The sequence below is a fragment of the Microcaecilia unicolor genome, chromosome 2 (assembly GCF_901765095.1).
Source record: "Microcaecilia unicolor chromosome 2, aMicUni1.1, whole genome shotgun sequence".
Lineage (NCBI taxonomy): Eukaryota > Metazoa > Chordata > Amphibia > Gymnophiona > Siphonopidae > Microcaecilia > Microcaecilia unicolor.
In genome coordinates this window covers 199,175,795-199,193,053 of record NC_044032.1, presented here as the reverse complement: position 1 = coordinate 199,193,053, position 17,259 = coordinate 199,175,795, and the positions used below count along the sequence as shown (strand labels likewise).

The 17,259-nt window shown below is 41.9% G+C and overlaps 1 protein-coding gene across 1 annotated transcript in view; it reads right to left on the bottom strand.

Moving 5' to 3' along the window:
* Positions 1-17,259, bottom strand: part of LOC115463265 (hippocampus abundant transcript-like protein 1) — a 131,576-nt gene that overhangs the window by 102,425 nt on the left and 11,892 nt on the right. The window contains exons 2-3 of the mRNA XM_030193619.1: positions 12,069-12,164; positions 6,155-6,217 (exon numbers count right to left, since the gene is read on the bottom strand). Coding sequence (XP_030049479.1) covers positions 6,155-6,217; positions 12,069-12,164 — 159 coding nt within the window. The remainder of the gene's footprint in view (positions 1-6,154; positions 6,218-12,068; positions 12,165-17,259) is intronic.

The following is a 17,259-nucleotide window of genomic DNA, read 5'->3' as shown; positions in this document are numbered from 1 at the left end:
TGTCACACCAGACAGCAAACCTCTGCCATTTAAAAGGGTAATACATAGGGGGGCGTGTCAAGATGGCGAATGCAACCCGCGGTTAGGGGAAACGCTCTTAGATCTCCAGAGCCTCTTTGTGGACATTTTGCTTCTTTTTTCTCTTTTTCCTCTGCTATCGCTAAACAAATGCCGCACACAAAGAGGAAAGGCGCGACGAGGATGGGAATCCCGCCTGCCTCATCTTCAACCCCGCTCCAGTCGACTCTCGAGCGTTACCTAACCGCTGGATCCCAACTCGGAATGAGAGGGACGGGACCCGCGCTAGAGAATCCGGGAGAAGAGGACTCTCTACGGGCCAATGAAACATCATTATCCCCTCCCCCAGCTTCGAAAATACCTCCACATCCAGCAGCGTTTGCAGCAAGAGAGGGAGATTCGAGCTCCACCGGAAGTGTGAGAAGCAAGAACCCTGAGCGGGACCTCGAGCAGCAACAGAAGCTCCTGGAACAAGCCTCCCCAGTATTGGGGGGGAACGTAGGAAGAGCAGCGGAGGTGAATCTGGAGACTATCTGGCAGGTATTGAAGAAAATGGAGGCTTCTTTACAGGAGTCCCGAGGTGAGGTTACAATTTTAACCACTAAAGTTGGGGAACTTCAAGATTCAGTAGAGAAGATCCAAGTTGAACTCTCAGATAAAGTTAAAGATCTGCAGCAAAAATCAGAACAACTTATTGAGTTTAAGGCAACTGTTGTAAAAGACAAATTGTTTGTCCATAACAAATTAGAACAACTTGAGAATTACAACAGGCGCCTAAATTTAAGGGTTTTGAATTTCCCAAGACTACCAGGGATATTACCTTTGGACATGTTTAAAAGATACTCTTTTGAGATATTGAAATTACCCCAGGAAGGTTTTCCCCCTATAAACAAAATTTTTTATTTACCCCAAAAGAAAGGAAAGGATTTGAGTGAACCAGGTGGTCTAGGAGAGAAAAGTTTGGATTTGGCAAATATATCTGAAATATTAGAACAAACTTTGGATATTAATACGGAGCGAAGGACTTTATTAATTTCGTTTACCTTTGAGCAAGATCTTAATGCAATTTTACGTCTCTACTTTCGGAACTCTGCTACTTTATTTGTGGGTGCCAAGGTTTGGATGTTTCAAGATGTAACTAAATCCACTCAGAGAAGAAAGTCTTTTCTGGAATTGAAACAAAAAACTTTGGACTTGGGAGGATCTTTTCTACTGGCCTATCCATGTAAATGTATAGTTCGGTTAGGTTCAACAAAGTATGTTTTTTTCACGGCTGACCAATTGAGAGTCTTCTTAGATTCTAAAAAGCTTGATAAAATATGAGATTGGGATTTGCATCTGTTCTTCGTTAAAAAATTGAATATAATTAACTTCTCTATTATTTTTGCCTGTCCCCCCCTTATCACATGTGGTCTAAGGAAGCAAATTATTTGAATGCTATGGACTAATAGTTTAGTGGATACTGACAGTAAATAGATGGGAATATTTTATTTTGGTTTTGTTTTGTTTTTTTTTTTTACTTGATTTGTATCCATTTACTTTACATAACATTATGATGCTGAGTTTCAAGACAATGTAATAAACTGCTTGTCAATTTAATTTGAAAATAATAAAATTTAAAAAAAAAAAAAAAAAAGGGTAATACATAGTGGTGGAATCTTTCCTGGAAACCAGCAAGACTCAGGAGACACCCTCTGAAAGACCCAAGGAAGCAAATTCTAGGCTCTCAACATCCAAGCTATGAAAGCCAGAGACTAGAGGTTTTGTCCTGCGGAAAACGCTCCAAATCTGCACGGTTCTTTTGAGAATAATTCCAGAAGAAGAGGGAACCAAATCTGCCACAGCAACCAGTACAGTGTGATCAGAATCAAGGTTCCTTGGTCTTGCTTGAGTTCCAACAAAGATTTCCCACCAGAGATATCGGAGAATATGCATACAGAACCTGTCCCCCAATTGAGGGGGAAGGCATCTGACACTACAGTGGGCCTGAAACCTGGAACAGAACTGAGGGACCATGTGGTTGATTTGAGTGGCAAAAAGATCTACTGAGGGGGTGCCCCATGTTTGGAAGATCTTGCAGGCTGTGCCCATATTGAGAAACCACTCATGCAGTAGTACTATCCTGCTCAGTTTGTCAGCCAAGGTATTGTTTGCACCCACCGGATAAGTGGCTGAAAGGAACATGCCTTGTTGGCAAGCCCAATGCCACACCTAGACGGCCTCCTGACACAGAGGACACGATCCGGTGCCTCCCTGCTTGTTGGTGTAATACACTGCAACCTGATTGTCTGTTTGAATGAGAATTTGATAAGATAGCCAATCCCTGAAAGCTTTTAGAGTGTTCCAGATCGCCTGGAGCTCCAGTAGGTTGATCTGAAGATTCGTTTCCTGGAAATACCAAACTCCTTGAGTGTGAAGCCCATCTACATGAGCTCCTCATCCTAGAAGAGATGCATCCATTGTCAGTACTTTTTGTGGCTGAGGAATTTGGAATAGAAGTTCCAAACTGGATCAGATTATCCACCACAGAAGGGAGGGTACAAGCTATGGGGACACTTGAATTACATCTTCTAGACTCCATGTGGCTTGATACCACCAAGAAGCCAGGGTCCATTGAGCTGATCTCATATGAACATGTGTCATGGGTCTAGTGTACACTGTGGAAGGCATGAGGCCCAGCAATCTCAACATCTGCTGAGCAACACTAACCTTGGACGCCAGCAAGACAAGATTGTCCACTCTCGTCTCCGGGAGGTAGGCTCGAACCCTTTGTGTTGTGAGCAGAGCTCCAATGAACTCCAATCACTGGACAGGGTGTAGATGGGACTTGGGTAGTTTCAAACGAACCCCCTAGTAATCCAGCACTCAAATAGTCACCTGCATGTTCTTCTGAGTACTGTCCTCTGAGATGCTCTTCACCAGCCAAATGTCAAGATACAGGAACACATGGACTTCCAAGTAGTGATGCTGCAACTACCACTATACACTTGGTGAAGACCCTGGGAGCTGATGCGAGGCTAAAAGGCAACACACGATACTGAAAGTGATGTGCTCCCAGCCGAAATCAAAGATATTTCCGGTGGGCTGGAAGTATCGGATGTGAGTATATGCATCCTTTAAGTCCAGGGAGCTTAGCCAATCATTTTTCTGGAGTGGAGGAGTGGCCTAGTGGTTAGGGTGGTGGACTTTGGTCCTGGGGAACTGAGGAACTGAGTTCAATTCCCACTTCAGGCAAAGGCAGCTCCCTGTGACTCTGGGCAAGTCACTTAACCCTCCATTGCCCCATGTAAGCCGCATTGAGCCTGCCAAGAGTGGGAAAGCGCAGGGTACAAATGTAAGAAAAAAAAAATCATTGGGAGAAGAGTGCCCAGGGAAACCATCCTGAACTTTTCTGAGACTAGAAACTTGTTCAGGGCCCTTAAGTCTAAAATGGAACGCATCCCTCCTGTTTTCTTCCTAACAAGAAAGTATCTGGAATAGAATCTCTGCTCATCTTCCCCTAGTGGCACAGGTTCAACCTCATGGGCCTTTAGAAGGGCAGAAAATTCCTCTGCAAGTATCTGCCCTTACTGAGAGCTGAACGAATGAGCTCTCGGTGGGCAACTTGGAGGTTTGAGATGCCAACTGAGGGGTAGCTGAGACAAACTTTTTGAAGAACCAACCGGTCGGAGGTTATAAGAGGCCACCTTTGGTGAAAAACATTTAGCATCCCCCTGACCAGCAAGTCGGGACACTTTTACTGTGGCTATGCTCAGCTGGAGCCAGTCAAAAGCTCATTGCTTACTTTGACTGGATATGAACGAGCATGCTGGGGCTCAGCCTGATTAGGCTGGCGAGCCAAAGGATTGAACGTACGCCTAGAATAGTAGCAGAGACCACTCCTTGGCTTGCCAAAATCCCTCCTAGCCAAGGAGGTAGATGCAGAAGGCACCCGGCAGGAGAGAGAAGAGATTATATCAGTGTGCTTCTTGATTTGGTCAGCGACCTCCTCAACCTTCTCTCCAAAAAGGTTATCCCCTGGCAAGGGGCATCCGCAAGCCGCTGCTGAACAGTGTGTTCCAAGTCAGAAACACACAGCCATGAGAATCTGCGCATTGCTATACCTTGAGCAAAGATCCTGGATGCCACATCAAAAGTGTCGTACGTGACCCTGGCCAAGAACTTTCAACACGCCTTCTACTGCTTGACCAACTGGCAAAAAGGCTCGGCCTGCTATGGAGGGAGCTCATCCACCAAGTCTGACAGCTGTCGCACCAAGTTTCACAAGTAGACGCTCGTGAAGAGCTGGTAGGATTATATACTGGAGATGAGCATTGAAGCCTACTACATCTTCCTCCCAAAAGAATCCAGGGTTCTAGCTTCTCTGCCTGAGGGTGCCAAGGCATAGTCCCTAGTACTCCTGACTCTCTTGAGAGTAGACTCCACCACAATGGAATTGTGAGGTAACCGAGGCCTAATAAAAGCAGGTTCACTTTGGATCCGATACTGGGTGTTGATCTTCTTGGGCATGACAGGGACCAACAGAGGGAATTCCCAGTTCCTGACGAGGATTTCCTTGAGTACCTTGTGGAGACAGGCAGTCACAGTCTCCTTAGGAGGAAATGTGTAGCAAATTCCTCTGACGCCGGCTCCACCTTCCTCCTGCAGTTTACTTGCCTTCCTTAGGTTGCCCCCAATAATTTCGTTTGGGAATATCCCCCTTGCAGAAAGCTCCCCCGGATGACATCATAGGGGCTTTCCCCCAGCCAACTGGCTGTCTGCTTGTTTCTCTGCCCGCTCCCAGCTGATATTATAAGGACAGCCAGCCAATCGGCTGGGGAAGCCCTTGTCGTCAGCTGGGAGGGGCAGAGAAACAAGCAAACAGCCAATTGGCTGGGGGAAAGTTCCTGTGTCATCAGCTGGGGGGGGGGGGGGGGTCTCTCAGCAAGGAGGAGATTATCAAGCGAAAATCATCAGAGGCAGCCTGAGGAAAGGCAAGTAAGCTGCAGGAGGAAGGTGGAGCCAGAGTACTGCAGGGGAAAGGAGACAGGACGACAGTGGAGCCAGAAAGTACAGCAGCGGGATTCCTGGGCATGCACAGAACATGGATACTTAGAAATCTGCGCATGTGCTAGACATTTTCCCCTACTGAGCTGCTTGCTAAATTTACGTGATCTCATTTGTATGCGATTTCTTTTGAGCATCGCTCACTATTTCAAAATCAGTAACCTCTACCGTGGATCTAAACGGACAAGTTTTTTTTAACAGCAACTTTTGAGCATCAGCCCCTCAGACACTACTGCCTCAATCCAGGTGCCCTCTGCTTGTTGACATAAATGACTGTTGTAGAATTGATAACACCCACAACTAACGAGTAGGAACTTAAACAATGCTAGCTAGACTGCCATGGAATCCAGTTTGTTGAATCCATGTGGCCTCTTGTCACAATGAATGAACCTGCATCACCTGACTTTAGCAGTGGACTCCCCAGCCCAACAGACTGGCATTTGAAGCCACCACAATCCAAGAAGGTAGATCAAGGTCATTTCCACCAAGAAGGTGATGGGGATTTCACCACAAAGATGGCAACTTCTTGACTGTTTTTGGAAATAGCAATCAGGTGTCATACTCCTGAGATCAAAACCACATTGTGGAAAGCAAAGACCACAGTAGAGGTCTTCTGTGACCATCACTGAACAAAGTGCCAGGAACTTGTCAGTCTCCGTCATCACGACTCCTCTCCATGCCCTTTAAGCTGGATCCCCCCTCCCCACCTCCTTTCCATTTTTTAATATCCTCCTATATTTCATCTGAAGGCTTATTGCAGTGCCAACTTTCTAATAGCTATTTATTTTTCTTACAGCACCACAGAATTCGCAGTAAGTTTGAACTGCATGGTGCTCTCAGTCTTGTGAGCAAATACTGGGCTTTTGGGCAGTACATAACTCAAACTCACCAAGAGCTCTGTAGTACAGGCATTAAACAGAATAACTGTTATAAAGGTATGTCAGCAGCAAATCTGAAGAAAAAGGTGGGGCAAGAGTCAGAGAACCACATTTAACATCAATGGAGGCCACCAGTGGTCCTCAGGCCTTACATTGTACTATAGAATGTACGCCACTTCATCTATTACACTATTGTAATAAGGTAAACTTACCTTAACACCCTGTATAAGTCCATTCATAAGAAATGTGTGGGAAACAAATGTTTCATGTAAAACCTAGAAAAAAAAAAAAAGTTTATGTTATTTTCCGTAAGATACATGAGTATGTTCTGCATGATTCTCTTCTAGCTATTCAATTTGTGAAAAAGTACCAAAGGTCAAAACGTCTAAGATTCAATAAGATCTTAAAACCAAGAAAAACCTGACACTTCCAAAAGCTGATCAAACCTGCAAAACAAAAATCCATAGATCACTGCAAACAACAAGAAAAAAAAAGGTTTAGTTGACATCGGAGTAGTTGTCCACAGTATAGCATTGCTTAAATAATATCTATACAGGAGAGCTGTCATAAGGGAATTAAAATAAATAAATTTAAAAAACACAAAAGGAAAAAAGGTTTTACCTGTTAAATTTCTTTCCATTACAGCTTTACACTCTCTCAGAACCTGTGGAATAGTCATGTCCACCAATCAGCAGGTGGAGATAGAGAGCTGAAAACTGAGCTGACATTTTTCTCTCTTGGCATCCAGTCCAGCTCCTCAGTATTTACTTAGACAAGCAGTAAGAAGAAACAATAAAAAAAAAACAAGCTTAAACAACTCGCTAACCTGACACTAACCAGATGAGCAAACATATGTGGACCTCTTTTATCTCTGTACAACTTGTAAAGAAGAAGAAATATGTCGGAAGCACCATGCACAGGTGGCCTCTGGAATAGTGCAAAGGACTAATGAAAAGAAAATTATCAGGTAAGACCTAAGTTTCCTTCCCTTACTTAGATTCCCATTATTTAAAAGCCAGTGGGCAGTTCAAAAGCAATCCCTAAAGTGGGTGGAATTCTGGTACTGCTGCTCTGAGGACCAAAACCCCATAACTGGCTTCTGAGTGTGCAGCTATGTCCATCCTGTAGTGCTTGGCAAAAGGTATCCAGCACTGACCATCGGAGACAGTAAGTTAGTCTCTGCCCAGGATGTCGCTGTACCCTCATAGAATGAGCCTGCAAGGTCTAAGGAGCTTGCTTCCTCACAAGCAAATAAGCTTCAGCCACCTAACCAGTGTGGGCTAACTAAGTCTCTGTTTACCAAAAAGCACAGTCTGTCTGGTTTGTGTAACTCAATTGTGACTTCCAGATATCTAATGAGGAATCTAAGCACATAGAGAAAATTCAAGGAATACTACTGAGCCTCTACGTCCCCTCTGTGAAAAGAAAGACGTTCCACAAATCGAGCCTGGTTCTTTCCGATGGCTGAAGAACTTGGGTACTTTGTCATTCCTTCTCGTCACCATCAAGTCCAGAACCGTAGAACCCCATCAGTTTGCTATCAGTTGAAACCCCTGACTGGATATTTCCCATTCTCTTGAGTCCCAAGAGTGCCTACTGAGAAAGTCTGCTTATCGGCAGCTCACATCGTGCGGTCCTTGAACGTGAAGGTAGAGATGATTTTTCTCTGACCAACTCATGAGCGAGGCCGCCTCTACTGCCATCAGACCACTGTGGGTCCCACCCTGCTTACTGAGAAAAGCTACTTCCATCCCCTTGTCAGAGGAAACTCAGACCGGGATCCCTGCTAGAAAGGGAGCTTAGCTGCATAAGGCATTCTGCACTGCTCTGAGCTCCAACCAATTTACCTACCACAGACTCCTGCTCTGTTCAGGTGACCTGTGTCAAATGGAACTTGTAATGATCTCCCCAACATGACTTGCTGGCATCCATTGTCACCCATTGTATTATCAGAAAGGGAGCTCCGATGGTAAAATTCCTGTGCAACAACCGCCACTGAATACTCCATCTGGACACCTGTGGTCAAGGAAGATGAAGGTGTACTTTGATACTGGAAACCAGCAGCTGAGAAGAGATTCTTGTAACAGCCACATATGAGTCCTTGCCCATGGCACCACTTCCATCATTGCCATCATTGACCCCAGAACCTGGATGTAGTCCCAGACACTAGGCCTGCCTTAACTAAGGAGAAGACAAATCTGTTGAACCAGCTTCGTAAGGAAGATCCTCCCCCGTGCCATGTCAAATACAACGCCCAGATACTCCAGCTTCTCTGAAGGAGTTAGTCTGCTCTTCTCAAAATGTATGACCCAACCCAACTCCAGAAGACAGACAACTTTGTCCATCGCTGTCACACTGGCCAAATAGGATAAAGCACAAATGAGAGAGTTGTTGAGGTATGGGTGAACTCCAATTCCCTGGAGCCGAAGGAAGGATGCCACCACCACCATAGCCATGGTAAATATTCTTAGAACCATGGCAAGACTGAGAACTGGAAGACATGGCCCAGCACTGCAAAACAGAGGAAACTCTGATGCGGTGACAATATGCATATATGTAAGTATGCCTCCTTGAGACTGAGGGCGGTGAGAAATTCTCCCACTTGAATCAAGGCTAATGATTGCTTTTAGTGTCTCCATGCAAAAGAACACTTGGATGCAGCAGTTTAGACCTTTTGAGATCTAACATCGGACGAAAGGTGCTTTCCTTCTCTGGGACAATGAAGTAGGTAGAGTATCTGCCTTGTCCCTGTTCGGCCTCAGGAACTGGAACAATGGCCCAGAGCAACAGCAAGGAATCTACAGTCGACTGAAACCTCGACCGCCTTGGTTCACTTTCAACAAGGAGACTTTAAGAACAGTGGCCAGGTGGGAGAACTCCAACTTGTAGCCTTCTGTACGAATATCCAGAACCCACTGGTCTGATGTGATTTTGGCCCACTCTCCCCAAAACTCCAGAAGCCATCCTCCCACCAGAGAAAGAGAAGAGTGGACCAGCCTCGCATCATTGCAAAAGTACTGGGACTCTAGCTCTAGGTATTGGAAACACTGGGCACTCTAGCTCACGGAGGAAGACTTCCTGTTTGCAAGAAAAGAAGACTGGTCAGAAGTCCCACTTTCAGGCATGTCATGTTGCTGACAACCATGCTGGTATCATCTGAAGTCTCGCGATTGTGAGCCCCCTAAGACAGACAACCAGAGGCTTTCAAGATTATCCTCTGGCAACCGCTGTGACTTTCTTTCCCCCAGTTCTTTCACCAAGTTACCAAGGCTGAGTGGGCAACTCCAGTAATTGGAACATATAATATCATGCTCCTTGTTTATTTGATCTTGAATTCAAAATGAATGTGACTGTTGGGCAGATTGGATGAACCATTCACTTACTATGTTACTGTGTAATCATATTTGTATTATTTTTTTTTCATGTAAACATGAATGTAAATATCTTATAGGCTTATATCACAGATCCCTGATACAGGCGTATTGCCAAAACAAGGCCCATGTCGTGTCCCTTCAATAAATTTCCTTCACACCAATTCACACCAATTCTTGAGGCCTATTGTGCTACTTCCTGCTGTACTTTGCTCACTGCGCTTCAGATTCTCTTTTCTGTTCTTGTTGTTTGATTTTGTACCATGTAGACACTGTGCCAGCTTCTGCTCACTTGAGGATTTACAATTTGACCAACATGCCTAAACATTTGTGTACAACAAAGTTTGCTCTTCTGCTTAATTAGAGAGATGTGCCTGGGGAAATGTGAGAGGTACAATTATCCCAACGAGGAACACTGATGGGATTACCTAGTTGGACACACAAAACAAGAAATCAAAACAGCATGCAGTACACCAATTTGATACCTTTCAGGCTTGTATGGGGTATATAAGAAACTAACATAAATTTGATAATTAAAAAAAGGTAGGTATAACAGACAATACTAAAAATTATTGACAAAAGTGGGTTACACAATAGTTCTAAAGTAAGGCAGTGTCCAAATCAGGCAACAGTGCACTTGCTGTAGGAATTTTATCACAGGCAGCCTGGGTAAGAGCAGTAAACAAAGCTTAAGAGCCTCTGAGGATACTCTACGCATGTGTGCATGTTCACACATCAGCATCATCACATGGGGCCAACTCAATTCTGCTGGTACAAGGAGAAACCAATTCACATGCGGGGGAAAGGTTGGTGAAGACTTATATCCTGTTGTCCTTCAACACCAGTTACAGGAAAAGTCCTCACAGATAGCAATCCTTAGCTACACGGAAAATGGAAACAAACTCAACCAGGGAAAACTAACATGACTTTGGTCTATTTTAAGACTTCATAATCCACAAATGCAAAGCCTCCTGCAGAGTATAACACATCAGTAAATCTAAATAACAAACCACTAATATATAAAGCACTATAATTACACAATCATCTACTGAATTTATATTAAAGAAATTGTGTCACCGACAGTATCAGAATGTGATGGGCCCTTAACATAAGGAAGGGTGTGTAAGTAAAGTTCTCAAGTGTTTAAGTTATACTGAGTCAGCAGTTTACATAAAACATTAGCCTTTTCAATAGCAATGGGTCTTGTCCTCAGTCTTCTTGAGAGCAGATATGACTACTACCAACTGGTGTAGTATATGCTGCCTGTCAAATCCAGAAGCTTTTTATAATACGTACACAAGTTTGCTTTTTTTGTTTAGCTCTTGTTCACAGACATAAGACATTTTTTTTTAATGTTCTTTAAAGAAGAAATTAGAATGACGGACATCGGAAAACAGAAATAAAATATAGGGAGAGCTTTGTTTTTGCAACTATTCAGCAGAGTGGGGAAAAACAAACTGAGGAGATTGCTTTGAGCAAAAGGTACATTAGAGTGGAGGAGTGGTCTAGTGGTTAGGGTGGTGGATTTTGGTCCTGGGGAACTGAGTTTGATTCTCACTTCAGGCACAGGCAGCTCCTTGTGACTCTGGGCAAGTTACTTAACCCTCCATTGCCCCATGTAAGCCGCATTGAGCCTGCCATGAGTGGGAAAGCGCAGGGTACAAATGTAACAAAAAAACAAAACATAAGGTTCTGAGCTCTGGGAGAGCTGTTCTGCCTGAGCAATGTGCAATGTCAATCACTGGTGTGCCCGATACAATTCTGATTGTCAAGCTATCACCGTAACAAAACCTCCTGAAAAAGAAATCAAAGCATATATCCTGTAATCCAGAAAGATCAAAGTATTGTGATATTTTTTGTTTGCGGGTTTTTTTTTAATTTGGTTTTATTTTTACTGGGAATTTCTCAGTGTTCATTACAAACACGAGAAAAACTGGTGAAAACAATAAACCAAGATTTTTCAGGGTAAATGTCAGGATTTATTTTGGTAGGCTTAAGTATAAATTACTGCTCAGCCTTTCTATAGGTGGAAAGATTAAGAAAACAAATGGACATTGCATTGAAGATTTATGGATTAGTAAGTCAGTATCAGGTACAGCAGGGAAATCGAGGTTCATCAAAAATTACTGAAGAATAAAAGAAATTTCTGCACAATGAGAGTTACAACATTGTTGTCAAAAATTTATATTTTGTAAAATCTTGGTTATCTTAACACTAAGAAATGTAGCTCCTGATAATGACACATGGAAAGAATCAGAGCTTAAGTAAAATTAACAGCAGCACTCTCATACAAAATGCAAAAACGACACACACAAACCATGGCCAGATTATCAGTTTCAAAAGACATCTGGCTACAAAAACCTTATGAGGGGTAGCCATATTTGTCTGTAACAAAAATTACAGAGGCTGGCATCATCTTATGGACAGATTTAATGAGATTAATTTTCAAGGAGAACAGCCTCCCCATGTAACATCTTGGTGTCCTCAATGAATCAGTCTATAAAGTGCCACCAGCCTCTTTTTTTTTTTTTTTTAAATCTCTATCAAGAGCTGCAGTTCTATTAAAAATGAAACCCGTTGTCAATTCCTGTTCTGTTCAATGCTTATAACGTCAGAAGATAACAGATTACTGTAGCTCAAGCACTGTTTAGACTAGCAGCACTTTCTCCCAGCCCAAATTACATCACATGAGAAGTTTTATTCACCCCATAAAGAGTAATGGTCAATGGAATGTAAATATGAAAAAAGTACTTACTGTTAGCATAGGAGTTGCCAAGAGGCCCCAGGCAAAAAATTCTAGGAAGATGACAACCATAGCATGGTACACACTTGGTCGACCAATACCTCGTTGCTAAAAAGGAGAAGTGAGAATAATATACATTTCTTTTCATTGATATAAAATCTGCATGCTAACAAAGATCTCCATTTACTAAGATGCATATGTTAATGCAGGCTAACTTGAGCAAAACTCGGTGTTAATAAATAGGCCACACTAAGAATGTAATCTGCAATACAGTATAAATCCAAAAATCCAGACTGCTCAGGGATTGGGTCAGTCCAGATTTTCTGGATTCTCAGGCAGTACATTTAAAGAAAAGATGACCAGGCAAATTTTGTTGATTTATTCATGAATGCTTCATCCAGTGTGTCTCACTCTCTCAATGCATGTCTCTCTTCCCCACCCACCCCCACCCCCCAAATCCAGCATCACCCCATCTCTGCCTTGGCAGCTTAAGAAAATAGAGCCCAAAGGAGGAAGCCCGGGGGCCTGAGCACATATATAACATCCGGGTCAGACACCATAATTGTTTCAGCAATCATTGATTTCGGCTCCTGCATGTGGGGTAAGTTTTGGGCGTTATCCTTTCGCAACAGTTTATATTTCTTTCTCAGCATAACATACTCTCCTTAGTTATTGAGAGGTGTCCGTTCTTTTGAGTCCGGCTTTGTATATTTTATATTTTTCATTACTTATTTATACAAATTGATGTTTCCAGCAGTACTGATTTAATGACAACATTTTCATTTGGGATTTATTCTTCACTTTGTTGGCTCTTGCATGTTACTCCCGTAACAGTCTGCATTTTCTATGATAGTTCACCATGTATTCTCCTTAGGAGTTGAGATGTGTCCGTAGCTGCTGTCACGGCATCTGTAATGCTTTTTATTTGGGATAAATTAGCCTTTAATTGAGTATTATTTATTGTACTTTCTTTTTATATAGGACTACTCCTGCAGATAAGGTCATTGTGAATCGTTGTCTCCCAAACATGTAAGTCAACCCATATGTCGTCATTTTGTATTTTTTAAATTTATTTTTATCATTCATATATATATTTTTTTTACTTTCACTCTTTCTTAATTCTCATATAGTTATGACAACTGGGTTATACAGTTTCCAATACTGGCAGTAAGGATCTGTGAGTAGGTGGGTGTCCTATCTGGTGTTATTTACAAATCATGATATACATTTTTTTAATATATACTTATTGTATAATTTCTTCAGTGAAATTTAATATTATTAATGCAGTTTACTTTATCTATTGATTTATATTGACAGTTTCCAAGATTGGTCTGCAATTTACCTTTATTATATATATATATATATATATATATATATATATATATATATATATACATACATACACACACGAGTAAAAGAGGCCCGTTTCTGAGCAAATGAAACAGGCGCTAGCAAGGTTTTCATCGGTAACACCCCCCCCCCGCCAACCCCTTCGTTGTTGTGGCATTGCTCCGCCCTCAACGTCATGACGTTTGACGCGAGGGCGGGGCCCGTAGCGATTTCCCACCCCCCCGCCTCCCTCCCTCCCTGCCAACCCCTTCGTTGTTCTGCCCTTGGGGCCTGTAGCGATTTCCCACCCATCCCCACCTCCCTGCCTCCCTCCCTGCCAACCCCTTCGTTGTTCTGCTATTGCTCCGCCCTCGAGGGCCGGGCCTGGAGCGAATTTGGTGGCTTCACCACCACGAACCTTCGAACCTTTTTGAGGGAAGTCAGGGCTTGGCTTCACTGACGTCACTGTCTTCAGAACGTTGAGGGTGAGTTTTATATATATATATACATATATATATCTATATAGATATAGATATATATATAACTTCTTACATTATTTACTTTTTATATTACTTACATATTGAATATTGATATATTTGTGGAATGCATTTATATATTCTAAATTTATGATATTAGGGTCTGTCATGGTGCTAATATGTTTTTAGCTGGGTTTTTATATTTATTTTATGGGTCATTCCATGTCAAGTGGTCTGGTGGTCCCTGCGCGACCATCACGGATTTTGATGAAATTTCTGTGAACATTCATACATGTCCCCAATGAACACTGGTACAGTTTTACGTTCGCCGATGCAATACTTGCTGAGATATAGTAATCTGTTTGACCCCCATACTGCAGCCTTCAATGGTATGACTCCGAGATTTCAGCAACTTTGAGACACTGTATCTCCGGCAATATTTTGTTGAGAAAACTTGGAGCAAACTTGGTCCGAAAAAATTGTTAAGTTTGGCTTTTTATATCTCTGGAATTAAAGGTGTGATAAACGTGAAACTTTGCACACAACAACTTATCAACACAAGGTTTTCGAATATAAAATTTCATTCTCCTAATATTTTCCTTTAGTTCACAAATTGAGTGTAAAGTTGGTGATTTTTGCAAAAACGCCAAAAATAGGGTATTTTTAGCCCACTTTTACAAAAAAAAGACCTTCTGGAAACTCTTTTTAATCATTTTCATTAGAAAGAGCATGTTCCAAACCCCTTAAAGTAGGGTTGGTTTTTCATCGTTGGCACATAAGGCCCTAGAAATAGGGACAAAGTTGAGGATGTTGCTATCATATACTTCAACATGCATTTTTCTATATTGTGTCGTTTTTCTTTCCATTTCTGCTGAAGTTCAAAGTGTATAATTCATTTTTTCTATGCTATATGAATCTATTAGTCTACTAGCGGTGCTTCTACACTAATGACATTGGTTAAATATTCTGTAAGTACAGTATTGATGCCGCGTATTAGCATGTTTCGGCTATAGGATTCTGTACTGCGCAGGTGTAGTTGTATGTTTCTGTCATAACATAAGAATCTTTATAACGTCTCTTTTTCAGATTCGCATTAATTTAATACACTTCATACTATTAATTATTCCGATTTTGATTAATATGCGAAAAATGAATGTCAAAGAGTCAACTGACAATCCCACTTTGCCCATTTGCATTGTTGGAAAAACATTGTCGTCAACTTGCCACCATGGTTCATTTTATTCTAAAGAAATTGGGCTGCATTATGTGCAAAGCTTGTCCGCCAATGAAAAAATGCTCATTACTCGGCGATCGGAGGTTGAGTTCACAGACGACGACCAAATCTGCCTGCATCACAAAGCGATGTATTTGGAAAAGTATGAAATGAAGCAAAAATTGCGCTGCAACCCATTCGACAAACAAAATCACATAGTTAAACATGGACTGTTGAAAGTCGATCTAGCCATGTCCGATGATTTGAAAAAATTGAAAACAAATGTGAAGCCGGGCCAAAAAATGTGTTCCAAGTGTAAAGCCAAATATGTTTCTATGGTCAAAAGCAAGGCAGAGTCATCATCAGAAAATTACGATATGGAAAATTCAGACACTCTTGATCAAAGTTTGACTGATTTGGGGACTTCTCCACTAAAAATTCGGAGGTTGGCCAGTAGGGATAAAACTGGATATGTGAAATAAAAAATTGAACGCATGCAGAAAGTGGTAGCAGAAAAAAATAATGGTAGCCGCTGCAGTATCAGCCAAAGATATTGGACAAACTAGCAAGTCAGCTGCTAAGGAATGCCTGTCATGCCAAGATTACACTGACCTAATTGAAGATGTGAAAACGAAAATTAAAATATCCAATAGATCCATGAAAATTCAATTATTGACTTTGGCCCCAAAGAGTTGGTCAATACCTATTTGAGTACATGCTTCGAATTACATCTCAGACACAAGTCCCTCCTTTGGAGACTCCTCCTCTTTGTCTATTCAATCCGGTCACTACTGACCTTGCTCTCAATCACCACCTATTACATCGGCCTCCTTTCACTCACTGCAAACCCACCTGAGTACATACCTTCTGACCTGCCTCATCATTTTAGGCGATTTCATTATTCAAGACCCTTTTTCTTTAGATTTCCAAACCTTCCTACAAGACCTAGATCTTGTACATCTTTTTGCTGGCTATACCCTGGATAATATGCTACTACCTCAGCAGAGTCTCAGGAGCCATTGCCTTCTCTCCCCTTCTCTTGCCATAAACACATCACTTCCTTCTCATCGCTAGCATTCAACTTCAATTCACAAAGGATAACATCTGTACAAGATAAAAAGTTTCCAGGAATTTAGATGATTTGACTCAGGACAAATTCACAATGTCACTTTCCCTCGATCTGCCCACTTTTACTGCATTCTATTTGGAATTTCAGTCCTTGACGTGGAATTTGTCAAACTCTGATACATACAATCTGTCATTTGCCAAAATGCATCAACACTCTCAGCCTTGGTATACTTATTCTTTGCAAATACACAAACAACAACTTAGACACCAGAAACACCCATGGAGAACAACCCAACTTCTACCACTGTAGATGTCTACAAATTGGCTACTGCTTCCTATAAACAGTCTATTCCAGAAGGCCAAACAGGAATACTATTCCCAAGCAGATTCTCAGAGCTCCACGTTCAGCTAGGTTCCATGGTATTCTGCGCTTCTTGACTACCCTTCAAAATCATCACTAGCTTCCAATTCTACACCAATCAGCAGACTCCATGGCCACCTATTTTTCTACAAAGATCCTTTTACTTTACGCCACACTCAATTCTCAAACTTTGAATCCCTGCTCTCTGACTGACAACTGATTCCACTCCTGCATCACATACTAGCAGGCTTCTGGCTTTTTACATTCCTTCCTCTGCATGTGTCTCTAAAATGATTACTAAGATAAAGAAAACAGCAGCCCCACATGATCCTAAACCGTAACATTTCAATAAAAGAATTTCTCCGATATATTACTTTCCTCAATGATCGTAGCTTGTTTAGATTCTAGTCTATTTCCCACTACAAGGAAGCATGCTTTTGTTCACCCAAAGACTAGGACTATTGCTCTTGAGATACTAATCCATCTATCGTCCCATGTCTAATCTTTCTTTTGTATCCAAAATTATGGAACCCATAGGAAAAGATCAGTGACAGATTTTCTGGAGAAAACTAATTCATTACACCCCACTCAAACTGGTTGTAGACAGCATCAACACACAGAAACGGCCTTGATAGAATCACTACATATATAAAATCATTTAGCTCAGGATAAGGCTGTACTTTTGTCACTGGACTTAAGCTGCATTTGAACTAATAGATCATGAACTTTTGCTACATCACCTTCAAGAAATAGGGA